The sequence below is a fragment of the Clytia hemisphaerica genome, unplaced genomic scaffold (genome assembly GCF_902728285.1).
Source record: "Clytia hemisphaerica strain Z4C2 unplaced genomic scaffold, Clytia hemisphaerica genome assembly, whole genome shotgun sequence".
NCBI lineage: Eukaryota > Metazoa > Cnidaria > Hydrozoa > Leptothecata > Clytiidae > Clytia > Clytia hemisphaerica.
The window spans coordinates 189,736-209,865 of record NW_027103760.1 but is presented as its reverse complement, the minus strand read 5'-3'; the positions used below and the strand labels follow the sequence as shown (position 1 = coordinate 209,865).

Genomic DNA, 20,130 nt, shown 5'->3' with positions numbered 1-20,130 from the left:
TGTGGGGTTTGTAATTCTTTAAATGCTCAACCTAAACCCTACTTCAACCACTTCAACCAAAAATAACCATCAACATTTACACCCTACTAAAACTTCGTTTGAAAAGTTTTTATTTAGAATTTCTACAATTATTCTTAAAAATCTTTTTTTTTTCATAGCTGTTTGGTAACTCTGTGGCTCAACAAATAGAGATTTTAGTAACTGGACGTTTCCCCGACGGGCGTTTCCGTGCGCCGGGGAAATGTCTGTTGGGAAAACGTCAATCGGGGAAAAGCCAGTCGGGGAAACGTCCGGTAATTAAAATTATGGTTAATACAGTGCTGATTCTAAGGTTCTAAGAGGGGAATATTGTGGTAATGGGTGTGTGGAAAACTATCACCATCCCGGCTGGCATCAAACGTTGTTTAAACGTTACATGGACCTTATATGGATTCTAGGGAGACGTATTTTGACATTTTGAGACACGCTGGTGTTTAGGTTAAAGGAAGAAATTTTGGCGAATTGCCTAAAGATTTCGCCAAAATAAATTGTCAACAAATTTAATTTTTTCTTACAATTTAGTCTCTATTTCTCCTAAAAACCCTTTCCCCCCTCTTTTTTCAGCCAAAATATTGAAAAAAATGGGCTCATTCGCCAAAATTTCTTCTCGTCAAAATTTCTTCTCTTAAGGTAGTTTTTAACCCTCCCCAGATCTGCAGCTGGTATTCAGACCAGGAGAATTATCATGGACCTTCATGAATATATATTTTTTCATTTTAGTGACTAAACAATGAATGAAATACAAAATGGAATTGCCTTATTGGTTCTCTTACTAAACACAATCTATTTCACCGACGCTGTATCATTAAATGTTACTCTAACAAACACAACCGGTGAATTTCAATCACCTCGATATCCAGAAAAATTTCGTGCAAATGATACATCGATATACAATATTAAAACACAACCAGGAACATTTATTAGATTGAGATGGAAAGTTTTTGAGGTCTGGGACCAAGCACCTGATTGCGATGAAAGAGTTTATGTTCGAATCTGGATGGGGTAAGCAGATTTCTATCTAAATTACAGCTAGCTAACTCTCGGATTCGATCTCAAAGCTGCAGAAAAATTCCCTTTAATTTAGAGAAGGGTTTGAATGATTGTACAACTTTTCAACTGAAATGATTTCAGGGGGTGGAAAATATAAAGTTTTTTGGAAATTTAACCCCGAACTTTGTGACTTTTTACCTCCTGGACAGTCTAACCCGCCCCCAGTCTAATGAGCCAAACCATCCATTTCAGTTGGCTTATAATCAATATACAAGTTTTTATATAAGAGCATGAGGCTTTGATGGCTAAAATATTAGTAACAAGTTTCGAACATTTTAAGGCTTTACGGACCAAAAAACTACCTATTTTCTTAGATACAGTATTCGAATGGCTGGGTGGCCGCCCTCCGCCAACTGAGTCTACTTTGCTAATAGCCATGTGACGTCATGTCCAAAATGGCCATCACATCTCCCTGTTCAAGTCGATGCTCTAACTGAAAGCTGACAGGATGAAATATTTTACCTCCCTCCCTCCCTGCAGTTATGGTTGTAGGCGATCCTCCCTTATTTATACTAATATTGTAGTTATCGGGACAAATTTTCCCCCAAACTTCTTATTCGAGGATTAGCCATAATTTCATGCCAAACTTATATCATAGTATAAGAAAGCCGCGGCTGGAATATGTACCGCATTGTCTTTTCAGTTAATTGCTGTTCCATCTCTGTCTCCGAGCTTTATAAGAACATCAAGATTGTCAGTTTATTATTGGTAGATAGTTTTTAAAATTTTCTCTTATTTCCCTTCACAAGAAGATTTTTTATTTCTAGATATCTTTGAATCTGTACCCAATGAAACACTTAAACTGATTTTGGACATATTTTAGGGGTATTTTGTGGAAACGATAGTTTTTCGCCAAAATTAAAATTATAAGAACTATATTTAAGATAACAACTTTCCTGTCAGTTTGAATGATAAATTTCGAAGGTGCTGGCTTGAAATTTTCACAGAATTATCTTGATGTACTATTTCATAAATTTCTAGAAAGATTTCACTGAAATATCGTGAAGGCATTTCGAGGCACCTTATTAATTTTTGAGTTCTTTCAGCCCAGCCATTTTGTGCTTGTTTAAATTTCTTATTGTTGATCTTTCCTGCACAATGATATTATAATGCAAGTGTATTATCAAGGGTATATAATTAATGTCTAAAACGCACTGCGAAGTAAGTATTAACGACAAACTAATAAAGTTTACCATTAAAGATGCTACACTACTTATTTCTTGATCAACAAATAGTCATCAAATACGACAGAGATAGAGCACTAGAAATTCAGATGTTATCATTCCAGCCGCGGCTTTCTTATACTTTGCTTATATCTACCGACTCACACTTACTTCTAAGCCGTCTGACTACTTGATTGGCTTCTACCCCTAATGTAGGTCATAGGCAAATGGAAAGTTAAACACCTATTTTCTTAGGAAAATGGACAAAAATACTCACAGAATAATGAAAATAAGTACATGTTAAGAACATTTTGAGGCTTAAAACTTAAAAAGTTAAAAACATTCGAAGGCTTCAAATTTTTGGAATGTTCTTTAGTCTAGCAAGCTAGACGACTAATTCAGACATAGTAGAAATAAAGCAAAAAATAAAAATGTAGGGAAAAAAAATTATTAGCTTTATACAAACTAAATCCTGTGACAATAATCGCATTATCATATAACGTCTATACTGTATTACACGCATTATAAACGACTCCAGTCTAGATGGTCTTATAAAAAACGTGTAAGTGGTTTCGTCTACAGCACTTTCTACAGAAGAGAATCTTCTTGGCAGAAAAACTTTTTCTAATATTTACGAATCTTTATTACAAAGTTTATCTTATTTTCTTTCTTAGTTGTGCGAAGGAGAACTTTGTGACAAGGTTTTGTACTGCGAACGATTCAAATATCATACCACCTGATGTTTATTCGAATGACCATTGTATGAAAATTGAATTCTACACTTTTCCAGATATGCCAAGTAAGAGGTTTTACTTTAGACTAGCAAACTAGTCTGTTAATTAATCATGTCAGAGGGCGGTAACATAAAGGCGGCGGGCGTTTGCTAAAATAGGAGCTGGGTAGGAGAACGAGCAAAAGTTGGTGAGAGACTGCTGATTAACAACAGCTTTCAGCCCTTGCCGCCGACAAAATTACCTAACTCCTACTCGCACTTTTCCCGCGTGATACCGTTCCAGCCCGACTGGCGTGCCAGTCTAGTTCTACTTTCAAATTTCACGATTTTCCTGATTTGTGAAAGTTACCTCTTTTGAAAAAATATACTTTTCCCAAAGAAAGTTTTGTTTTTCATCGAACACGTTCGTCAGTAAAATCGTAAAATCGTAAAATCCAAAAATGACAAACCCACAAGCCAATCTTGTACCTTAATGGAAGAAATTTTGGCGAATGAGCCCATTCGCCAATTTTGGTGCAATTTGGCGGAATTTATTTTGGCGATTTGATAAAATTTCTAAATTTGGCAAGAACTAATTTTGGCGAGCGACTTATTTATTATTTTGTTGAATATTTTGACTGAAAAACGATGAAAAAAGGGGGTTTTTAGGAATGGCGAATGACCCACCAAAATTTTTTCTCTTAAGGTAGTACCACTTTTTAATTTTATTGATGAACGCGAGCAAGTGCTATCACCCAGACGGCACACAACGTCAAAACAACGTCCATGTGACATTCGTAACGTCCAAATAACGTTAAAACAACGTTGCGAGCGAGTGCCATCAGAATCATAATTGCAACGAAATAATGAATAACCTCCATTCTCAGAATTCTTGATATGCGTAACTCAAGATGATGTCATATATTTTAACGGAAGCACCTAAAAAAGCCGGTTTTTGACCTCTGTGTTTCTATTTTTAGTAACACTAACAGAGAGAGGTCAAATTCCGGCTTTTTTGGGGTGTTTCCGCTAGAAAAATGAATTACGCATATCAAGAATTCATGATATTCATGACGTAATGTTTTCTACGGAAATACCCCGGTGTTTTTGCCAGTAGTGGCAAATTTAAACTAGACAAATGTTGTATTTATAAAATTTGCCACTACTGGCAAAAACCGTAGAAAACATTACGTCATGAATAGCAAGTTTATGTAGCCGAGATAAATCAAAGGGGACGATATAAAGCAAAGTTGACATGTTGCCAAAATCTACTTTTTTCGAGGACGTATAAACACCAAAATACCGTCGTCTGCTTAGACACTTTGCACACGGTGATATAGAACCGTTTATCAACTACCGACTTTGTTTTGCATCAATTTCACTTACCGTGTCCCTCGATATCCTCCGATACATAAACTCGGTAATGTCACAATCATGATGGCTCCAAAATGATAATGAACAACTCTTAAAATGCTTATGTCGGTGTTTTTTACACTTTTGGCGAAAACGTGACATTAAATTTTCTAAAAAACGGTTTTTCTTGAATAATATAAGTTTCAACAAGGATTTTGGGATGAAATCTTCCAAAAAGGTGGAGCACACGAGCTTAGAGCTTTGGTTTTGGTCCCAGGAGCGAAGAAGGATTCAATATTCCAAAATATTAGATTTTATGAACTTTGAAATTATGAGAGTTACGTGGCTCTTGGATTTATTCTGATGGTCTCAACATGTCACACGATCTCCATATTTTATGAAGCAATGATGAAGAGCACTTTTGGATCCGAAATTCCATTCGGAAAACATCTCTGAACTTGAACAATTATAAAAGATACATTTCATCGTTAAAATGGGCTGATTACAATCTAAAATCAATCAAAAGTCAATTGCACTTTACGTTAAAACATTCTCAGATACCAAAAAGTGCGGTTTCACGAGCGTTTTAGGATTAAAAACTCCAATTTAAAGCGATTGAAGTGGTGCACCCAACCCCAGCCCCAACTTTTCGCAAAATGGAATTATTAATCCTTTGGGGCTCTATCTGAGCTTATTTTAAGGCATAGACGTAACGACATATCACGTATAACGTAAAAAATCAGTTTAGAGCCTTGTAGGATATTTCATTCCAGACTAATACGCTCATTTTGGATAAGGCAAAGTATGCTTCTTTCAATGAAGGATTCCATAATCCTTGGATGCTCTATTCTAGTGGAAAATTTTATTTTCGTGGTCTTAGGGACCCAAACCTTCCAAATAGTTAAATTCGAACTACTTAATGTCAAATAAACATGCTCCAATCCTCAGTTCAAAAAGACTCAAACTCAAAATAAATCAGGAATAAGTAATTCCAAACTGCTCCCAGCTGGAAGATTTTTTATTTAGGAATAGAAAGTACATAAATGCTCCATCCTGCAAAATTTCAGTTCTAAAGCCACATTATATCAAAAGTTATTGCTCTTGGAATCCATAATCCATTTTCATTATGGAACCGTTTAATCCTAACGTGCTCCTAACTTTCAAAGGTTATAAGTACTAGCTTAGTTTCTCTAGAAGGCTCGGGAAAAAAGGAATGGAATCTTCAATCCTTTGCCGATCCCCTGATATCCAATTAAGAAAAGGCGCACTTTGTATTTGTTTTTAAAACGTGTTTTAAAAAACTTCACGTTTTCGCCAAAAGTGTAAAAAACACCGACTTATTTATTTCATCCTATAGATTTTTAAAAGGGCGTAAAATGTCTTGAAAAGGGCGTAGAATGTCTTGAAAAGGACGTAAAATGTCTTGAAAAAGGGCGTAAAAGATATTAAAAGGGCGTTTCTATATATATCATTTCCTTTTTACACAGGTTGGAATGGTGGTCGTTTTGTGGCAGAATACAAACAATTTTTGCTCGACCATCCATTACTAGATGATCATGGAACAAGGGAATGTAAAGATATGGATTTCTCCAGAAACATATTTCATTCTACTAACTATCCATTACCATATGGCGGAAAAGATCGATGCAAATTTTGGACAAATTTCGAAGACTTTAAGAATATAACAGCAATCAAAGTTTTATTTACGAAGATTGATACTAATACTCAGTATTCAGGGACAGGAATGTGCTATTGGACAGACGTGAACGATCATGTACAAGTCAAAAGTGAGTTTAATTATTATACCCCCTTCTCACTAGTCTGCACCAGAGTGTATCTCACGTTTATCACTTCGTAGTACCGCAATGAATTTTGAAATAAGCCGTTAGATACTGGGTTTGTGTACAGACAACCTTCTCACAGACCCATTGGGATCCCTTCCCACTTGAGAAATTGGCCAAAATATCGTCCCTAGTGGAAAAATCTAATTTTTGTCCCCACTGAAAATAATTAAATACCTTATTACACGAATATTACTAGGCAAGTATTCGACGGCCTTTGAAATTAAAACGCAAAAAATTAACACAAATTTTATTTGCTTTTTCAAGGACACCACGGCTGGTTTTAATTAAGGGGGTTTTTATTAACACGAAACTTTACAATTCGTGTTAATAAAATGACTAGTAATATTCGTGTAGTAAGGTAAGCAAATCCTCACAGCAAATATTATGCTATTTATCACCCTCACTGAATCTTCTAGCTCGATAACAATGCAATTCAAATCTCCAGGCAAACATGGGAATATCATTCCACATCGAGAGTCTTATTACGTTATTGTTACCCCCACTGGCTGAAAATAAAATTATTTTGAATTAATTTTCTTGATTTTCGCGAATTAATTTGGGTCATTTTCGCGAAAATTAGTCCTCGCAAAATATTCAAAATCTGAATTTTGGCCAAAACCTCATTTCAGAAAATGAAAGAAATTGCGGGTATGAAAGTGGTCGATTCGCGAAATTTTGTCCACGCAAAAATCTTTGGATTCTCAATTCGCGAAAAAAATTAATCCACTAAAGGAAATTATAAAAAATGAAATCATTTTATCTACTTTTAAGGGGATAAAGTTTCGCGAAGTCAAAATGTCGCGAAATTTAGCGAATTTAAGTTTCGCGAATTATGTGTTTTAGCCGAAATTTCACTAGGAAAGTTTATTTTTCGCGAAATTTCTTACCTGGTAAAAACTTTCGCGAAAAAGGATCAAAATCGCGAAAAAAGCAAAAGTTTCTGCCCGCAAAAGTTTCTGCCCGCAAAAGTGGATATTAATTTCTATTTTCTAGGTGTATCAAGAACAGGTGAAGAGAGTTACTACCAGACTTGTGGTCAAAAGGAAACACCATTCTCAAGGACTTTCGAAAACGTACGAAGAATGGAATATCAAATGATCAAACCTATAAAATCATATTCTAGTAGTATAGGATATATGCTTAGTTACTTTGAAATATGGAGTAAGTAAAATCATTCGTGTATAATTTATACATAAGTGTTGCGCAAAAAAACTTGGGCCTTATGCATCGTCATTTAAACGTCAAAAAAAGCGTACTAGGATTTATTTTTCAGAACTGCGAGAAATTAGGGAAAGATTAGTTTATAACGTAATAATCGATGGCGTCAACTTAAAATTTAAAATTTGAATATCTCAAAAAAGTGCTGATAAAAAGATAACAGTGAGGGCACTGAATTCTTTCGGCTAAAGATCTACGAAGATGAGTCAAAAAAAGTTTCAGAAACATTTTTAAAATCAAACTCGAACCCAGTCCCAAGTTTTTCGCTGTACAATTTTGATAGCGCTCAAAACTAGCGACTGTATCACGTCGATCAGTGAAATCAAAAAAGTGGTGTAAATGGCTCTGGGTACCAGAGTGCATTAAAATGTATATCACTAATAGGCCTTTTAATAAATTACGCCACGAACAACACTTGCCTCGTTTTCAAAATAATGCTATGATAAATTATTCCCAACAGACTTTCTTATAGGTACACTCTTTTCATAAAAGTATGATTTAAGGTCTCAAGGAAGATGATCACCTTGGTAATCGTTTCAAAACGAGGCAAGTGTTCTTCGTGACGTAATTTATGAAAAGACCTATTAACTCACAATCAAATTGTCTTTCTAGATTCCAAAAAGGCGATTGCAACAGAAGATCCTTTTACCATCAATCTAACAAACTCGACCGGTGAATTTCAATCGCCACGATATCCTGATAATTATCTTGCACAAGACAGAGCAACGTACAACATTAAAACGGAGCCAGGAACGTTTATTAGTTTGACGTGGAAAGTTTTTGAGGTCTGGGACCAAGCCCCTGAATGTAATGAAAGAGCCTTTGTTCGAATTTGGATAGGGTAAGTGTTATTATGCATCTTCTTCTTAATCATAAATCGACATATGACAGCAAAAGGGCTTTGGAAAATGTCTTCCAAGAAAAAGACATTGTAACTAACCCAGCTGGCACACAACGTTTTTTCAACGTTTATCTAACGTTCACAACGTCCATATAACGTTAGGTGAACGTTAAAACAACGTTGTGTGCCAGCTGGGAAAAATTGTTATTTATTATGAAGACACCTAATGTCTAGCTGTGTCTAGAAAAACTAACTAAGTCAAATATATTGAGGTTATCAATTTCTTAGAGATTTCTTAGATTGATTGCAACCAATATGAGACCATTGCGACCAATGAGACCAATGAGACCAATTAGACCATTGAAACCATTGAGACCATTGAGACTTTGAAACCATCGAGACTTTGAAACCATTAAGACTTTGAGACCCAGGCGAACGTGAGCGGACGTGTTCGGTAAAATACACAAGATGAAATTCTGAGCCGACGTTGTAAAAACTCCAGCTCATCCGGGGTGACAGTTGTTTGCCAATTTTTCCAATGGAGGGGGTTCCTAACAGGTCTGTCACAAGATAGTGATATCTAAAGTGGAACTCTTTTCTTTATTCTTTAGTTGTGAAAAGGATAATTTTGTGACAAGATTTTGCACCATGAACGATTCGAACATTATACCACCAACTATTTATTCAAATGACCATTGTATGAGAGTTGAATTTCATGCATATCGAGAAATACCAAGTAAGCAAATTTAGATTTTATCCCAGGGAAGTTCTACATATATGAACCCTTAAAGGGCTTTTCCAGAAAAAATATAACAGGATATAACATTTTTTGGAAATTTACCCCCGAACTTTTGACCCTCCGGACAAGTATTAGTTGACCCCCTGGACACTCAAAACTACCCTCAAACAGAGCAAGTTTACCCCCCATTTTGCAGATTTTTCACTACCTTCCGGACACTATATCCTCCACCCCCCCATGTACAAACATTTTCTGGATGAACCGAAAGCGAGAGGAGAGTGGGTTCGGGTTAGCCTAGAAATTTAAGCTACTTTCATTCAGTCACTAGGATATATCTGATTGTAAGTTGTGACTGAATAACTGAATATTAGTATTCCAAGGCAAACTTAAAATCTGTAAATATAAAAAATATTTTGAGCAGCCAAAACGCTATATTGTCATTAGCCGTGTGTCCTAACCTTGTGAATACGGGCTTAGAACTAGGCTAGGTTCGGGTTTAGAGTCAATTGGCGTCTAATACCTGCATCTGAGAGCCCTTCGATATGAGTATATGTATCTAACCTTTAAGAAGGTTGGAGTGACTGAAACGACTTGAAATAACCCGCAGTTTTGACCTACAAATGAAATGCTGAGTTACCGTTGTCTTCAGTCAGTTAGGATGAAAAACTAACCATCTCCCTCGCAGAAAACCACATATATGTTAAACTCGCTAATGTTTTTCAATGGACTTACTATACACAACAAATTAGGACAAATCTTTCACGTTTTGAAATTCAAAACGAAAACCCTCGAAAAGCTGAAAACCCGTCCGATACAGAAGAACAAGAGCTTATAGAAATTGAAAATCTCCTCAATTGCTCTGGGGTTGGTCGGAATCCTGTGTCTTAAAATCTCAAAATTATACAAACATTTGAAGTTTCTTTGGAAAAGGGCGTAAAATATCTTGAAAAGAGCGTAAAATATCTTGAAAAGGGCGTAAAATATCTTGAAAAGGGCGTAAAAGAGCTTGAAAAGGGCGTAAAAGATCTTAAAAGGGCGTTTCTATATATATCATTTCCTTTTTACACAGGTTGGAATAATGGCCGTTTTGTGGCAGAATACAAACAATTTTTTTTAAACCAATCATTAATACCGAACCACGCATCCGTGTCATGCAACGAGATCGGAGAATATCTGTCTCATGGGACTGTACACTCAACTAATTTTCCATTACCGTATTACGGACAAGACCGATGTCAATTTACACGCCATTTTGAAAATAAAAACATAACAGCAGTCAAAGTGTTGTTTACAAGGATCGATACAAATGCACCAGTTTCTGGAGAAAACATGTGCCATAAGACGGATAAAAATGATTATGTCCAGATAAAAAGTTAGTATACACGTTCTTTTATATAAGAACATTCAAAGCCTTTGGATGTTCTTAACATGTTCTTATTTTCACTGTATTGCAAGTATTTTTGTCCATTTTCCTAAGAAATCATGTGTTTTTGAGTCCACAAAGCCTTAAAATGTTCTTAACTTGATCTTAATATTTTGGCCATCGCGAAGCATGTTCTTATCTAGTTTGTTCTTATAAAAAGACTAGTAGGTACATTTTGTTTCTGTATGAATAACCAGGTGGGGTGGCCAAGGCTCAAATTTTTCACAAAATGAGCTAAAAAGAAAGCTAAACGGTTTACTCGATTTGTTTAAAAGAATCAGTAAATTATGGCTCAGCCAGCAGAAGAAACTTTCGCGAATTTGCGATTTTTCAGCCAAATAGTGTATATTAGGTTCCGTCATTAGCCATTTGCGAAAGTAGATTCGCAAATTAGACGATTTTTTCGCCTCGTCAAAGTTTCTACCGCGAAAGCCACTTCTTTTTTTAAAAAGTAAATCATCGTCCCATCATATTTTCAGGTAAATCAAAATCAGGCAAAGATACAACTTATCGGTATTGTGATAAATACGAATCGTCATTCTCAAGGATTTTCGAAGACGTCAAGGAAGTTTTGTTTGTCATGTATACACCTGTCAAAACGAATCATAGTAATGTTGGATACATGATGAGCTTTTTCCCGATCTGGAGTAAGTAATGATCCCAGCTGGCACACAACGTTGTTTTAACGTTCAAATAACGTTATTTGGACGTTATGAATGTCAAATGGACGTTGTTTTGACGTTGTGTGCCAGCTAGGGATTATATGGAGGTTTTTCATGTTTTGTTAAGTTACGTCATTTCCGTCATTATGAAAGCAAACGTTCGAATCCGTAGATTCGATCAAAGCCTGATATAGGGACAGACACTTGCTTATAAAAACATGTATATTTTTTAAATTGAATCTCATTTTCTAGATCCTGACAAAGCTTTAATGAGAGAATCCGAAAAGGAAAAATACCCGATATCGGCTACCGTAAGTTTAACAGGATCAGCCGGTGAATTTACCTCACCGCGGTATCCTATGAAATTTCGTGCAAAAGATAAAACAACTTATGACATCAAAACACAACCTGGAACATTTATTAGATTGTCGTGGAAAGTGTTTGAAGTCTGGGACCAAGCCCCTGATTGTAATGAAAGACTCTATATTCGAATCTGGATGGGGTAAGCAAATTTATGAAATAAAATCGTCAAAAAAATTATAAAAGGGGCCAACTACCCCTTATTTTCCCTTGCAGTTTTGCTTATGGTGTCACTATTTTGGTCATAAAATGTTTTCCCGAGCCTAATCCGCGTCCTCCCTCACAAAAATATCTTATATACTATTAAGCTCTGGGATCTCTTGGCTTTGAGAGCTATTTACTTTGTCCTCCCGCATTTTGATTTATACAGAATGTTTGTAGCCCAGGTTTTTGTACTGACCTTTATATATCCCTGGACCAAGCTATACCAATCATCTAATGGAGTTTTTCTTAAAGTAGTACCTGCAAAGAAACCATTACAGTGTTAAAAACTAACGTCTAACGCACTGACCTTTATATATCCCTGGACCAAGCTATACCAATCATCTAATGGAGTTTTTCTTAAAGTAGTACCTGCAAAGAAACCATTACAGTGTTAAAAACTAACGTCTAACAGCGCTACATCATCAAGAGTATTCGATGAAAAGTAGATCAAGCGCTCTTGATGCATTTACACACACTGTTAGGGAACGACTTTTCAACAAACTCCAATATAAGATTTTTCCTTGGCATTGTAGTCTTGCAGTTTATCTTCTTTTTTTCTAATTTCAGTTGTGAAAATAAGAATATTGTGACAAGGTTTTGCACCATGAACGATTCAAACATTATACCACCAACTATTTATTCAAATGACCATTGTATGGAAATCGACTTTTACACTTATCCAAATATGCCGAGTGAGTATGCAATCCCTTACGCCGCCCATTTATTATTAAACAGCCTGTCCCATCGCAAAAGCCGGCCAAATTTTCATATTCAGTAAAATCCTCAAAAATTGACAATTCTCTGTTCAATAAATAGATATCTATATACATGTTTTTTCTTTTATAAGCATTGCACTTATAAGCATATCTAGGCTCAGATATGGGGAAAAATTAAGCATATGGCCTGCATTACTTGAGCCTACGAAAAATGTTTTTTTCCTGATTTTGGCTTTTTTTGGCTGGAATTTTACGGATTTTCAGTATTTCCCTAAATTTATGTTTTAGATTTAAGCATCCCCTCAAGCATTTTTCAGCCTTATTAAGCTTTCGACCTAAGCATCTCTGAGCCTGTTTTCGGCTTTTTGTATGCTTATAAAAAAAAAAACATGTATTAATAGTGGTAGTCTGTATGTGTGTTTGTCTGTGTTTTCTACTTTCGTTTTCGCTTTGTTTGTGTTTTAAAATTATGACTTTTAGTCTCTTGCTCATCAAAATTTGTTTTATTGGATTCGCGCCATTTGCAAAAGATCGGATAGAGCTTGGTTTAGACTTTATTAAGCCTTTGTTTTGAAATTTAAGGCCCATCTACATTTAGTAATTTTAACTTCTGCCCAGACTTGCCTTTTTCTCTCTTCTTTTGTTTTAAATGTTTTCGAATGTATTTAACGATCGTATTTATTAATGACATTCGAATTCTTTTCAAAACAAAACAATTTCATTTCATAGAAAAGAATATTTCAAAAGTAAATCAAAACATAAAAAGGTTTGTGGACAACAACAGCATTCAAAGGGCGATATAAACCCGGGGGGGGGCACTCAAGGTAAATGACCTACCAGACGTTCGGCCCTTAAGGGTAGGTTTTTCATAGTTCAGCTAGTGCACTGTAAGGGTAGGAAATTACAAAACTGCACTGAACTGCACTGTAAGGGTAGGAAATTGTGATGAAAGGCCAATTTTTTGGTAAAATTGGCACAAAATTGGTCAATTTTGGAGGAAAAATTCCACATTTTCTTGGAAAATTGCAAAAATTTTCGCCCTTACGGGCGAGAAATTTTGCAAAAGTGCACTGTAAGGGTATGATTTTTCATGGAAATTCACTGCACTGTAAGGGTCCGATTTTAGAAGCCAAATTTTGGGCCGAACGTATGGTCGTTTTCAGATCGAGTGCCCCCCCCGGGGATATAAAGCATAAGAAAAAATCAGTTCACTTCTTTTTTCTTATAAAAATATTCAAGCCGTCGTTACCATTGAGTTTAAAGCCCGAAGGGCTAAAGTTCAATCTCTAACTTTTTTAGGCAAGAAAAAGTGAAGCTTAAAAAATGCGCCGCATTTTTGACGACAGATTGAATCTAGCAATTCCTTTGTTTACGATTGATATTTTTTTCGAAATTTAGAGGTAAATTTTATAGTATTAATCTGTCATTTGTGTAAAAACCAGGCGAGCCGCTCAAGGCCGCGCTACTTTGGTAGGATTTGTTGGCTTCAAATCCTACCAAGGAGATTGACTTCTAGCCCTTCGGGCTTATACTTCATTGTTCGTTACTGCTAAAAAGTGTGTACGTCATTTTCCCGGGGGGGGGGGGGCTAGGGCTTTATGTCTCGGGAGGGCAGTAAACGATCCAAATATGGTTAAAAGATAAGACACCCGGGGAAGGTTAGAGTTAAACGTTGTACAGATTTCTTTTTTTTATTTGATCGCTTTTTTTAAGCCAGCTTCAACATCCAAAGGACTTTTAGTACGTTCAGCTACAGCTTAACCGGCGTGCGACGCCGGGTACCAGCTAGTATTATATAATTCTTAAGATGTATACATACCGAGTTTATCGTTCTACATCTGCAATTTGAGCTTTAATAAGCTCCTTTGACGTCAATCGATACTTCGATCACTTCCAAGCACTAAGCACTTCCAGGCAGGGTGTTAAGGAAATAGGGGTGATAGACTCTCTATACCTCCACTAATGCAATTCCTAAGATGATTGAATGGGTTTTTGAGATAAATATAAGTCTTAAAATTTGGTTTAAAAGAGGGAGGATTTTACAGAAATGTTTCCACTTTTTTTGAGACACATTTTCTAGAAAGTTATTTCTCATTTAAAAAAGATTTTTCGAAACGTCTAACAATTAGAAAAATTCTATTGTTTTGAATTTCAATAAATTTTGACCGCCGGCTCAACATTATTATCCCACCAGGACTGTTCTTATCGGATCACTGATACAGGGGTGTATCATTGGCGCTTATTTGACTACCTAAATATAAAAGATAAGAAAGTTGAGAATTCTTGATATACATGACGTAACCTTTTATACGGAAACACCCGAAAAAAACGGGTGTTTGCCACCAGTTTTTTAATTTAAACAATGAAGTTGGTGGCAAACGCCAATTGTTTTTCGTGTGTTTCCGTATAAAAGATTACGTCATGGAATATTAAGAATTTTGAAAGAAAAAGTTCATATCTTATGTCATTTTCAACGGGGAAAAATATTCACCCCAGAAAATATCTTGAAAAGAGCGTAAAATATCTTGAAAAGGGCGTAAAATATCTTGAAAAGGGTGTAAAAGAGCTTGAAAAGGGCGTAAAAGATCTTAAAAGGGCGTTTCTATATATATCATTTCCTTTTTACACAGGTTGGAACAATGGCCGTTTTGTGGCAGAATACAAACAATTTTTTTTAAACCAATCATTAATACCAAACCACGCATCCGTGTCATGCAACGAGATCGGGAAATATCTGTCTCATGGGACTGTACACTCAACGAATTTTCCATTACCGTATTATGGACAAGACCGATGTCAGTTTACACGCCATTTTGAAAATAAAAATATAATAGCAGTCAACGTGTTGTTTACAAAGATTGATACAAATACACCAGTTTCTGGGTCGAGGATGTGTCATAAGATAGAGAAAAATGACTATATTCAAATAGAAAGTAAGTACTTAATGAAACTCAAAGCCAGTCTCTTGGTTCGCTTTTTATGATTAGTCAATACACTTCCAATCGTGTTTATAACAAAGTCTCAAGAAATTAAAAGAATCTATAAGAGGAACAAAAATACCAAAGGAGAAATGAAAAACAACAATCGCAAAAACAATTTTTTGATGTGAAAATATTACGTTTTTCTCTCAAAAAAGACAGTTTGGGAAAATTACGAGCGTACGTACTTCTCCTCGAGGACCCCCTCCCCCTCGTACGCTTTCGTACGCTTTTAGGGTACCCCCTCCCCCTTCTCGAGCGTACGTACTTTTTGAATAGTCCCTAAAAAGGATTCGATCGAGTTTAGGGTGGTAAATTAAATAATAAAGTGACACGCGCCTGACTGCGCGACTACGGTCGAAAATATGTATTATCATTCCCCGTTATCTTTTAGCTGAAGAGAGATCAGGCGATGAAAACAAGTACAGATATTGTAACAGACAAAAATGGCCTTTTTCAAGAATCTTCAGAAACGTTGACAAAATCCTCTTTGTTATGCAAACACCAGTCAATTGGGATTCTGGTCGAATTGGTTACATGATCAGCTTTTTCCCTATCTGGAGTAAGTTGCAAATCTTTAAAAGGTTTTTACATTATTACTCATGACATTTTTTACCAAACGTTTTTTCATAGTGGATTCTGGTCGAATTGGTTACATGATCAGCTTTTTCCCTATCTGGAGTAAGTTGCAAATCTTTAAAAGGTTTTTACATTATTACTCATGACATTTTTTACCAAATGTTTTTTTATAGTCCGTCCCTAATATCATCTGGATAATTCGGACTTTCTTTTGTTTTGGGGGTTTTAAAATTATCAGCTGGTTATGGAATCAGTAAAAACCTCAATGAAAGATGATAGTGGACGGATCTTACATCAAGGGAAGAAATCTTGGTGGAATGCATTGTCGGCAAATTAGACAAAAGACCTCGAAAACCTGTCAGATTTGCAAAAAAAAGTTAATCACAAAATATAATCATTATCCTTAATCGCCACCCAACTGGCACACAACGTTGTTTCAACGTTCACCTAACGTTATATGGACGTTATGAACATTAGATAAACGTCGAATAAACGTTGTGTGCCAGGTGGGCAATAAAATTAATTCTTGCCAAATCTAATTTTCTTGATATGCCAAAGGAAGGAAATCTAATCCCTCTAAACTTTAATCCTGTTTTTTTCTAGATTCCGAGAAAGCCGCCCTGATAGAAGCCGCAAAAGAAGAAGAAAGTGGCGGTCTGGCGGGAGGTTATATAGCCTTAATTGTCATTGGTAGTTTCATACTTTTGATCATCTTATGTTGCAAACGCTATTGGATTCGATGGAAATATCGGAAAGCAAAATTTCATTGTATCATGAGTTGTTACAAAATGAAAGATAGTGTGACGCTTCAGAAAGAACCAGAAACCGTTTCAGCGGCTTTTGATCCACCTGAATATGTTCCCACAGAAAGTAAGTAATTTTAGATGTTTCAGACGGCGAGTGTCAAACACCCCTGTCTCACAGCCTTGGTGGAACTTTTTCCTCAGTGGGGATAAAAATTCTTATTGAAATTCCAAAGGGGATAGAAATTTTATTATTCCAAGGTTAAAAAATCTAGTGAAGATGGTTTTGGAGTGCAATTTTTAAACATTGAATTTCAAATAGGGATAAAATCGAATTCCCAGTGGGGCTGAAATTCCAGGCTATTTTCCCATCGGAGACGAAATTTTTGCCAAATTTCCCAGTGGGGTTGGGTCCCAGCGGGTCTGTGACACAGGGGTGTAGTCAAGTAGACTACTCTTGTCTCCCGAATAGACGCTCCCCCCGCTAATTGCTAAGAGAGAAAAAAATCCACCCCCCCGCTCTTATTAAGACCCCCCCCCCGCTAATTAAATTCGAATAATTCACTATTTTGTTACAGTGTAAATAGACCTTAAACTTGTTAAAATTTTCCTTTTTGTTAGTATTGGTTCTTATTTTACGTGTTTATTTGTTAAAGTTTCTTTTTTGTTGTTGAAATTGATATCAGTTAAAAAAAATTCTGTCTTCAAATTACCCCCCCCTCTTATTCCATCCCCCCCGCTTAATAGAATTTAGAAAATTTTCTACCCCACTGCTTATTCGGACCCCCTCCGTCTATTCGGGAGACAAGAGTAGTTGAAAAACATTGAACAATGAAGTTTTCTCTGTCACTTAAACCTATATGAAAAGTTTCTATCCCAGGAAAATTCAGGAAAAGTGCTTCTGTGGCTTCATCCACTTTTCTATCGAATTTAACTAGTTTTTTCCCTCTTTAATAGGTGACACAATTCTTCAGAGTGATAACATCGCTCCATACCAACCGCCTACCTACAGAAACATCTCTACACAAGAACAAATACTAATTCCGCCCAAAGCTACTACAGCACCACCCAGTTATTTTTCGTATGAGCAAATACCAACAGCTCCTCCAGTGACCACACCAACAATCGAACAAACACCTGTGTAGTGCCTACATGAGTATATAGCACAACAATCTCACAATCCAACGTCTTGCAGCTAAGCCAATATTACGTTCGCAGATACCGGATCGGTTTCGCTGAGAAAGGGAGGGCGGTCAATGTAAAATCTCGTACAGTAAAGATTACATCATAAATAGCATAATTATGCTATTGTTTCGGGCTCCAACCCTGACCCTAACTGAGAAGATCGATATTCTTCTTTCTTATAAAACATTGATATTTATAAAAAATCTTTCTTATAAGGGTTCAATTTTCCTTGTATATCGCGTGTAATAATCACTTGTGGTTTTAGTTTATGCATGCACATTGTATGTGATGTTGAACATTATATAGCATTACGTAATGGTTTTTCCAAATATGGTAATACGAGATCTTGCATTGAACTGACTGGAAGATATGAACAACCTCGTTCCCTGCGTATTATCAGCTTTTTAATGCTTACTGATAGCGCTAGATAGGTTATAAAACTATATCTCTGGCGTCCATAAGTAACGTAAATAAAAGCCTGGGATACAGGGGGACGAGGTTGGGATATGAAGCCATTATCCTATCGGCTAGAATGACATAAAGATTTAATCTAACCAACAAAATATTTTCGTTTCGTTTTGTTTCGCGGCGACGTGGAACCGTAGCGTGCGAACGTGGTCTAGGCCATCTTTTGAAGTTGCGCCCTTTTGACGTTTTTAGGAAGTACCCTACTGAACGAAAATCTGTTCTTTTCAATATGGAAGGTAAATTCCAACCCAGTGCCTTAGTTCGTTTTTTCATGTTTCTGATATCACTCACAAAGATTGTATCACGTTCATCAGTAAAATTAAAAAGTGGTGTAAGTGACTCTGGGTACGAGATTGAATGGAAGGTAATCTTGTTCTGGAATAGCCCCCATCTAATAGTAAAATACCTGTTAAATTATAGGCAATGATGTGACGTAACGGCCACTGACCTTGATTTGCCCTGAATACAGGTTTTCCAAAAGCAGCCAAGCAAATTCTTTGATTGGAGTTTTTTTTGATAGTGCTACCCTTCCTTATGGTAGCATTTCTCAATGTTGCTTAGTCTAGCAAGCTAGACGACTAATTCAGACATATTAGAAATAAAGCAAAAAAGTAAATTTTAGTCGTCTAGAAACCTTTGTGCACTAACTCCAAACAAAAAAAAAGTGTCAATATCGCAATTAAAATTTTTTCCCGCTCAAAAAAAATTCTTGAAAATAAAATGTGTGTGGATTTGTGTGTTAAAAATGTTTCATTTGATTTTATTTTATTTTGAGAGTTTGTTGTTGCTTAATAAATTGTTTTCTCGCTACGCAAGTTTCTGCGTAGCTAGGCCCGGTATCTATAAGGCTGGAACACCGGATTCTTCCAGTCGTTTATACAAACTAAATCCCGTATCATTATTTGTGTTTATTATTAGTATTACATGCATTATAAACGACTCCAGTCTAAATGTTGCTTAAAATATATTTAAACGGAAAATTTGAATCATTGAATAACGTATTTACCTACATCGAATATTGCTACCATTAGGGAACCATTTTTCTTCGTTCAACAAAGATGACAGGTGTAGCTTGGTCCAGGGTTTATGAAGGTCAGTGGCACCAACTAATTTAGGTGGTAATTTAGAGAAATTAAAGTAATGCAAAAATTATTAACGACTACTTAAAGACGCTGACATATATAACATATTTTTCTGATATTATTTTTAACCGTGTACTTTTTGTATAAACCATTATGTAAGGAATTCATATATTTTTTCTATAATTGATTGTAATATTTTGCGTACGATGCTTGACTAACAAAATAAAAATTTATCTTCCCCCAAAGAAGGGGGCTTTCAAAATTCCAAGCTTAAAAAAATGTCCGAGCCAAAGTTCGAAAATCGACCCTTTAAAGAGACTGAATTTCGAAAACTTTATGCATTTTTTGACGTTTTTAACCCCCCCTCTTAGAGAGACTCCTTTCAGCCAAAATTTCAAATTTTAGTCCACCCTTTCAGGGGATCGATCTTTGATTTTCGTAATTTTGGAACCCTTACAGAGATTCAATTACTTTTTAATGGTTTTCGCACTTTTTGAGGGACTCTCGAGGGTGCGAAAAAAGGGTCACACACATACCCAGCACCCATTTTGCCTAAGAACCCCCGGGGTTCTTCTATTAGTTAGTTTTTCTGAACCTTTTGATTCTAATAAACACACATACTAAAAATATCGTATTTTTCAAAATAAACATCGAAAATTAGCGTCGAAGTGACTAAATATATATTTTTTCGAAATTGAAAGTTTCATGTACACGTTTTTCTTTTTATAAGTACTAACTATGTTAGAACACAGGGGGGGGGGTCAACATCCA

At 35.9% G+C, this 20,130-nt stretch overlaps 1 protein-coding gene across 2 annotated transcripts; it reads left to right on the top strand.

The window, feature by feature from the left end:
- Window positions 1-757: 757 nt before the first annotated feature.
- Window positions 758-18,679, top strand: LOC136805590 (cubilin-like). 2 transcript variants are annotated; one of them, XM_067062155.1, is made up of 15 exons: window positions 764-1,041; window positions 2,927-3,051; window positions 5,805-6,104; window positions 7,155-7,322; window positions 7,992-8,220; window positions 8,832-8,956; window positions 10,029-10,331; window positions 10,862-11,029; window positions 11,297-11,546; window positions 12,176-12,300; window positions 14,955-15,257; window positions 15,697-15,864; window positions 16,485-16,751; window positions 17,582-17,800; window positions 18,499-18,583. In XM_067062155.1, the coding sequence occupies exons 1-14, from the start codon at window positions 770-772 to the stop codon at window positions 17,767-17,769; spliced, it is 2,991 nt and encodes a 996-aa protein (XP_066918256.1). In that variant the 5' UTR covers window positions 764-769; the 3' UTR covers window positions 17,770-17,800; window positions 18,499-18,583. The 2 variants fall into 2 exon arrangements, with proteins under 2 accessions (XP_066918255.1, XP_066918256.1); XM_067062154.1 differs by having other exon boundaries at window positions 758-1,041; window positions 17,582-18,679.
- The last annotated feature ends 1,451 nt before the right edge of the window (window positions 18,680-20,130 follow it).

What these genes read in the sequence shown, in the direction of transcription:
- LOC136805590 (XM_067062154.1), top strand. Translation starts at nt 770, where the DNA reads ATGAATGAAATACAAAATGGAATTGCCTTATTGGTTCTCTTACTAAAC. An exon ending in TTTGTTCGAATTTGGATAGG is followed by an intron (nt 8,221 to 8,831) that starts GTAAGTGTTATT and finishes TTTATTCTTTAG; the next exon opens with TTGTGAAAAGGATAATTTTG. An exon ending in CACTTATCCAAATATGCCGA is followed by an intron (nt 12,301 to 14,954) that starts GTGAGTATGCAA and finishes CTTTTTACACAG; the next exon opens with GTTGGAACAATGGCCGTTTT.